Source organism: Mya arenaria, chromosome 12, assembly GCF_026914265.1.
Source record: "Mya arenaria isolate MELC-2E11 chromosome 12, ASM2691426v1".
NCBI classification, from domain to species: domain Eukaryota; kingdom Metazoa; phylum Mollusca; class Bivalvia; order Myida; family Myidae; genus Mya; species Mya arenaria.
The window spans coordinates 69,573,717-69,582,321 of NC_069133.1; the positions used below are offsets into that span (position 1 = coordinate 69,573,717).

Here is an 8,605-nt window from a genome sequence, read left to right on the forward strand (position 1 = left end):
CGTACAAACTCGACATACAATGTATTTGGCAGTGGAAACGTATATTACTTCGGTTATACAATCCCTAATACTTTGTCGAATTCAAAATATTCTTACAGCCCGATATCTGGTGTCCTTTCCGAAGCCTTGTCCCTCTTCTGCAACACCCTGTCCTAAAACCATAATTGACGGGGCAGACACAATAACAGAGTCAAGATATAGAAATACATGGTCGTTTGGTAATAATTTTTGTTTTTACTTGTCACATACACATACTGGTTCCATGCTACTAGTTCTTAAAGGTCAAGGTCACACTTGAGTTGCTGTGACACAATTGATATACTTTATTTGCAAACAGGAGTATTGTACATATCTAGTAAAAGCAGCAAATGTAATGATAAAAAATGTTGGAATAATTAATATAAGGCAGACTGCTTCAGAATTCATTTTATTCTGAAAAGAAAACAATTTTAACAAAACAATATGTCTTGCACTTTTCATGCATCATTGAAAAGACAGAAGCACAGTGACATAGTAAGAGGCAAAGGCTAGCAAATAGCAAATATTGAACACAAATAATGAACACAACCTAAAATGTAAAATAGCTTGGAAAACAATGAAATTCTATCATGCAAGAGGTAGAATCAAACTCTAATAAAAAGTCCCAAACAGCACCACAAACAAAATTTACAGCTGAAGAGGTATGAGATAGTTAAACTAACATGATCTTATCTGTACTAATCTGTACTATTTTTTCCATTTCCATAAACTAACACTCCTGCAACAACAAGGGCAACTTGTTTTTAATTGGTGTTGTTTTGACATTTTTTTTAATTTCCATACAAACATATTATTTTTTATCTTTCATTGAAAAAAAAAAAAAGCAGCAACAAACCACAACGATCCTGAGTACTCACTACTGGTACCTATGTATCAGAAAGTAGGTCACCAAGCTCCCGCCAATTGTTAGTATTCCATTGTTAAGCGAAGAATAATGTACATCTTTTCTGTTTCAAAAATTATTTGCTTAACCAACAAGAATATTGCGACTCACATGTGTCACATATCAGGAGGTCAATCATCTTGAATATTCAGGAGCCATACCATAAGAGTGACAAAGGCAATCAAGCTGGTAATAAAAATAAGCCAAGATTTAAGGCCAATAAGCATTGCTGCCTAGTTTTGTCAAGATTGGAGAAGAAATATTTTAAAAGAAAGAGAATGAAAGAGTGACGATGACCGACAACATCATTACATGATTCCTATGAAGATCTGGATTATTTGGTAAGATCTTGTGAAAAATGCATTTCAAATACTGACACAATGGGGATGGCAATGTTTCAATAGTGGAGGAACTCTAGCATATCAAATCTCAATTAAAACATGATTATCAGAGAAAATGACCTTATTTCTGGCAAATCAAACATTGATACAAACACACAAACAATTTGGATATAACATTTAACATATATTGTTACTTTTTTAAGGTACGGTCTTTCATATAACTTTCGCTTCACATTTCTGAGTAAATTCATTGAAATATATCCAATACAATTGTTAGTACTAGCTAGAATATTAAGTTAACAGTCACTGCTTATCTGAGATGATATCAACTATAACTACGATAAAAACACAGAATCTAAATCTGTAGCAATCGCTAAATCACCGGCAATGTACTGAAGTTCAAGAAAAGCAGTGGAAAAATCAGATCGCTGTTAATTCAAATATGTTTTTTCAAGACAAGATAATCATCAGACATTGTTCTGAACTTGTGGCTCCCGAACTTGTACAGAACCATCTGCCTTCCCAAAGTAGGCTTTCTTTGCCATGTTCACAAATAGGCCTGTCTCTACCACACCTGGAAATGTAATATTATAAATTGATAATACATGTGGCACTTTTGTAAAATGAATCAATACTTGGTTTCAGCTATTGAATACTGAAAGTGAGCATTTTTACTGGTTTAAATGCTCGGACTTTTGACCAACCTAAAAAAATCATTGATTCTCTTTAAGTAAAATGTAGTTTACTTACATGAAAGTCTTAAGCCATATATATAACAAAACCATATTGACAGACAGACAGACATATTGACTGCAATATACATGTACATTCTTCAGAATCTTACGCTATACAACATGTATCAATGATATTATAAGAGATTAAAGAAAATACGGCTTGTGAGTGGACAGAACATTTTTACTCCATTTAACAGGTGCCAATAATTGGCATCAGCAAATCTGAATTCTGAAGAGATATGCAGTTTTCCTTTAATTTGAAGTTAGTGACCGTCAGATACTTCTTGAAATATCATTTTCCTATTAAACTCCTTGGTACCATTTGTCCTTAATAATATAGGCATTGGGCCTGTTTCCCCCAAGCCTAAGAAAACACCATGCAGGAATCACATTGTGCACATACCGGGGATCATTTTGAGAGTGGTGTTGATCTGGTTCCAGTCCCCGGGCCTGTCAAACACCCAGTCTATGATGAAGTTTCCATTGTCCGTCACTACTGGACCCTGAAGAGCCACAAAAAATTTAGGAAATAGATTATATTTTTGAGAGCTATTACCATACAAGGACAAACCACTAAAAAGTTGATCCATATTTAGAGAATTTGGCCAATAGTATACATAACATAATGAAACATAACGGAAGATAGCAGTAATCTTGTGTAAAAAAACTCATTAAATTTCTGTACTATAAACCAATATCTTTGATCTCATATATTGTATCTCACACTCTAAAGGATAGAATATACATGGGATGATTTCCAAGTGGTATGACTTCTCCTGTACCCATTCAGCTTGATGGATGATATTTAAATGCAACACTTAAGTTAGAATCATTAAAACCTGTTTTGCTTTCAGCTCTGGAGCTTTAATGTACCATTTTCTGTGTAGCCAGGCGCAGCTTGGCTGATCCTCCTAAGAGACGCTCAATGTGTATCTGTACTGGTCGGTAAGCTAAATCCACAACCTCCAGAGGTACGCCTTTCTTCCAAGTTGTTCCAAGGGCAGCCACATCCTTCCTTGTTAAAGAATACATACAATGACTTAACATTCCTAACTAAAGTACATGTACATGTTCTTAACATCTGTTTAATCAATTTAAAACAGACAATTATTAGCTTTTAATCTGCAGCACTCTCGTTTATTGCTTCGTTGTACTTTTTTCTTAAAACACACACTCAATTTAAAACAACTTTAATCATTGTATTTCCTTTACACACAAACTTCCTTTTAAATGCAGATGAAAAACATATAATACAGTCTTACCTTTCATCAGCAATAACGATGAATTCCTTAGCACAGCTGGCCACTATTTTCTCCTGCGTCAAGCAGCCACCTCCACCCTTAATGCACACGAGGTTTGAATCAACCTCATCTGCCCCGTCAATTGCCACATCCAACTGTAGAAAATAAGTCAGTTTATAATATTTAAACTGAGCTTCATTGAGAGAACAATCTCAATGTTTATAGCTTATATAAATCACGCTCAAGTCCGTTGCTTGGTAGAAACCATCATTTGACTTTGTTCATTTATATACATTTACGCTCAGATGTCATTTTCACTTTTGAGTTGAAGTATTTCTTTGTATCATAAAAACAACAGTTATATTCGGATCTTCATGGAGCTATTTTTAACCAGGGTTGTCCCATATTTACGCTTAGCCTTAGACATCATGCTGACAAATACTCTGACCAAGTTTTAAAAAGATCGGATAAAGTCTGTTGTATTTATGACACACACAAAAAATAATAATATTGTAACTGACTCCCAAAAGCCCACACATTGATTATTAATACAGGATCATTTCTTAATTGATACCAAGTAATTTTAGTGGGATTCTGGAGAAAGCTATAAGCTGGTAAGAATATCTCTCAAGTTTATTTCCTGTGTAGATTTCTGAAATCAGTAGTAATGTCAGAATGCTTCCATTGCTGAGCTTGAACCCATGATCCATGACCTTTTGTATGATAAGCAGACATCTATACCACTAGAGCCTCTTTCATCCTCAATATTTTCTATGGACAAGGTAGACAGACTTGTTTTTTTACCTCAGGGTACTGCTCCAATGTTCCAAGAGTGAGGTTATTGTCAACTATTAGCTGCTTTGCCTGGAAGTGGATTAAACTGGTAAATTATATCAAATTTAGTATTGTATCAAAGTTCCATGTTAACTAAAACTGTGTTGTGTTTAATAACATCATAAGAAACCATTCATCTTAATTATGTAAAATAATGTTATACAATTATATTTAATAACTTAAATTACAATTATTGATCAATTAAATATAATATAATTTAAAACATATTTCAATTACTTTTAGAACATGAACGTTTTAGAGTATTAAGACCAATTTCTAATATTTAATAATTAAAGATGTAACTTAATTAATTATTCTCAGTGTAAGCATTGAAAAAAAAACAATATCTTCATCAATATTTTTAGAATATTAATTGATTCAGCATCCATACTTTGAATAATTCACTACATCTTTCTTTCAAATCAAATACCTGGAATGATGTTGGAATGCATATGAGCTTCAGGTTTTCTGCCTTCACTCGTTCCACTGAAAGATCAAGGCTCAATCGTCACTTAACCAGAATAAATTGTAAAAGAACACACACTTTTATCTTCAAAGATGAACATGTTAGTTTAAACAACATTTATTTCAATTTTCTCATAGTTATACTGTTATACATACTCGTAGTTCAAGCTTGATAAAAGATGATAGCCTAGGAATGCATCATCATACCTATTCTCTGTACTGCACTGACAACTGTTGTTCCACTACCGATACCCACAATCTGCTGATCCTGCAATATTACCGTAATACAAATATTTCCAAATAAAAATCAGTGATTCTGCCAAGTTGCAGGCTTGGTTGGAGGTGTTTTTGGACCAAAAATTAGTTTTCCCGGTAATGCATCTGAAAACACTTATTTCATCATTGTTTTACTCTATATTAAAATTGCAGAAAAAAAAAAGAACTTTGGTTTTAGTTGGGTTAGAATCCACGCCGGTAAAGTCAAGAAAAAATTAGAAAACAGCCGGCTAGTCCACACAGCCACTGGGACTTTAACAAAAGTGGTGGATATGTTGACCTGTTAAGGATACATTAATAATACATGTGATAATGTCAATCAACCACAACACGCCACACCGCAGCCGTTATTAATTATCAATCCATTAAACGCTTAAGAAAATTGTGGTCTTCAAAGACGATATTTGAACAAAATTTAATATCAACATTTGCTGAAGGGTTCCAGCTTTTGGTAAAAACCTTGGATGAAAAGTGACCCTTTGCAAGCTTGAACCCATGACATCTGGAACACTAGCATGGGGCTAGAACAAACCAAGCTCACTTGGCAGCTTAGGTTCTAACACACAGACACCCTACACTCCTCCCCCATAATCTTTAAGGTAGTGATGTTCCAATGATCGATTATAATTGAAAATTGATAGGTTTGGCCTAAAATTTGCAACAATTGATTATATTTGGTCCTAGAAGATCATCTATTCAATTGGCGGGTTGTTTTTCTTCTTTTCTCTCATTATTTGTGTTCGGTTAATTTCCACGATTTTCCACCTTTGAGTTCATTTATAACAATATGGCCGAAAGCAATAACAACACTTAATAACTTCAAACATACACTGACCGTTAAAGCATTATTAAGGATTTGAGTCATTGTACAAGGAGAGAACTACAATTAAGGTGTTGTCAATAACGATTGTACTATATATGGATAATCAGGTTAAATACTTGAGCTGAACCGATTACTGATAGTCAAAATGGAACCGATTCCAAACACTACTTTAAGGCTGATACAGGCACTTTCACACCCTTTATTACGGACACCAGTAAAGTAGACCGGGCAGGAAATGTGAACCCACAGTGTATGGAACACTAGCACTGCACTGAACTGAATGAGCTACCTGGGTGTCACCCACACACACTAGCCAAAATAATAGGCGTTCAGAGAAACTTTTTTTATCATTAAGATATGCATACTTATGTTTCCCTGTATCTGTACCACTCTGCAAACACCAAAAATCGTAAGCTAGCCAGTGGCTGGATCTTACCCTAGTCCACCTGAATGACCATCAACAAGTGTTTTGACGATTTCTTATGGCAGACTCAAACTATATTTTATCTAACAAATAGTGAAATACTAAGTAAGTATTAACAAGGGAGTAACAGGTAACACATATTTACAAAGTTTCTGTAGTGTGTGGGTTAGAACCAGCCGTCCAGTTAGCTCAGTTGGTAAGAGTGCCGTGCTAGTGTTCTGGCAGTCGTGGGTTTGAGCCCCACACTGTGCGCACTTTTCCTCCTAGGTTCACTTTAATGGTGGCAGAGGTAAACAGCATGAGTGCCTCCATCAGCCTACAAAGATTAATGGGCGAGGAGCGAAGTGTGTGTTGGTTAGAACCAGCCGCCCGGTTAGCTCAGTAAGAGCGCCATGCTAGTCCTCCAGGGGTCGTGGGTTCAAGCCCCACACTGTGAACACTTTCCTCCCAGGTTTACTTTATTTCACTAATATCTGGGAGTATGATGATGGTCCTAGAAAATATTGGGTAGAAAATGTGGCCTCATCTCTCTTAAGTCATTAATTAATGGTACGTAAAGCCAAATAAAACATGCAAGTCAAAACTGAAAGTAGAGTGGTAAACCTTGATGTGATTGTTGACAGCGGCTATGGCAGCCGCCTTTTTACCCGCATCGATTCCAGACATATCTTTGACACTTATATTTTTTACAAATATAAACAATCTTTGAAATAAAACACTTTTTCCGTGAAACTTCTTTAAAGACGACAGAGATATTGACATGCTTGAATGAACACTGTTTCCTGGTTTTCTTCAAATTTCACGAGCCGGGTACAAAATTGGCTAAAACACTGCCCTACTTTTGTTATTGGTTAGATATAATCAATATTTTTATGCTCACGAAGGGTGTTAAATATTATTCAGACCGTTCGCCCGTGCCCGTCTACACGGTTCCTTATCAATAATTTGCGAAAGCTTGGGCACAGGGACCATTTGGTAGGCAGACTGGTCATCAACCCTTAATAACATTTTCACCATATTTCCGTTAAGTTATAACAAGATTTTTTTAATTTTTAGCTCGACTATTCAAAGAATAAGGAGGGCTATACTACTCGCCCCAGCGTCGGCGTCCAGTTAAAGTTTTACGAAAACTTGGGATTTTCACTTATAAGTTCAATACCATTCCTGCAATTGATTTAATACTTCACACAGTTGTTCAGGGCCATCACATAATGAGGTTAGATAACTCCATATTGCCCTTTATACAAATTATGGCCCCTGATTGACTATGGAACTTGGGTTAAAGTTTTAGGGCAGGTTGGGATATTTATTAATAACTTCTATACCCTTCGTTCAATTGACTTAATACTTCACACAATTGTTCAGGATCATCACACAATGAGGTTTCATAACTCCATATTATCCTTAATACAAGTTATGGCCCCTGATTGACTTAGGTTAAAGTTTTAGGGCAAGTTAATTGGGATTTTATTAAAAAAAACGTATATACCCTTCATTTAATGCACCTAATACTACGCAGAATTATTAACGACCATCTAACAACAAGGAACATAACTCCATTTTTACCCTACATACAAATTATGGCCCTTGAATGATTTTTTTTATTTTATTTTTTATTTTAATTTCTTTTGAAAGGCACATTTTTATATTCTTAACTGCATTTTCATATTGAATGACTTGCGTCATTGTTTGGGCGGGCTGGTGGGAGGGCAGCGTCAAAGTCACCTTATGTATCGAATAATTTTAGCTTTTTAGCTAGGTTTGACATAAAGAGACCAAACTTGGTAAATATGAAGAGTTTATGGAGACCTTTTATTGGAAAGTGTTTGAGGCCCCTAATATCAAGGTCAAGGTTACTTTTAATAGAAAAAGGGTTGGTATTGAATAACTTAAGTAAGGGTCTTTATATTGTGACCAAACTTGGTATATAGGAAGAGTTAATAGAGACCTTTCCTGAGATTGTGTTTTGGGCACTGAGAGTTATGGTCTAGGTCAAGGTCACTGTTGCTAAAAATAGAAATATGGTTAGTACTGAATAACTCAAGTAAGGGTTGACATAGTGTGACCAAACTTGGTATATATGACAAGTTTATGCAGAGCTTTCATGGATTGCTTTTTGGCCCCCTAGGGTCAAGGTCAGTGTTTCTAAAAATAGATTTGTTTCAGTAATGGTTTACATACTGTGACTAAACTTGATATGTTGGAAAAGTTTATGGATGACTTCCATGGGATTAAGTTTGGGGCCCTTAGGATCAAGGTCACTGTTACAAAAAATAGAAGAAAGCAGTTGAAACTGAATCTCTTCTGCCAATCATTTAAAACCTGGTTTTGTCACATCGCGATTCTTGTTCACTTTTTAATTTGATTGTTTTATTGCTTTTGACAGGCACATAATACATCGTTATTGTATTCCCTTCTAAGTCCAAGCGGCATAGTCTTATGACAGCTCTTGTTTTTATTTGTTATCTTGTGACTTTTATTTGTCCAACAATACCTATAATCCAACTTGACCTAGATTCTGTAGAGACACACATTTAGACCAAGT

The 8,605-nt window shown here is 35.3% G+C and overlaps 1 protein-coding gene across 1 annotated transcript; it reads right to left on the reverse strand.

Moving 5' to 3' along the window:
- Positions 1–417: 417 nt before the first annotated feature.
- On the reverse strand, positions 418–6,846 carry LOC128210375 (ribose-5-phosphate isomerase-like). Its single transcript, XM_052914689.1, has 8 exons — positions 6,664–6,846; positions 4,745–4,805; positions 4,503–4,558; positions 4,043–4,102; positions 3,260–3,393; positions 2,871–3,012; positions 2,401–2,500; positions 418–1,837 (listed from the first exon to the last, which is right to left on the reverse strand). Exons 1-8 carry the CDS (start codon positions 6,820–6,822, stop codon positions 1,731–1,733), a joined length of 819 nt encoding a protein of 272 aa, XP_052770649.1. The 5' UTR covers positions 6,823–6,846; the 3' UTR covers positions 418–1,730.
- Positions 6,847–8,605: the final 1,759 nt, after the last annotated feature.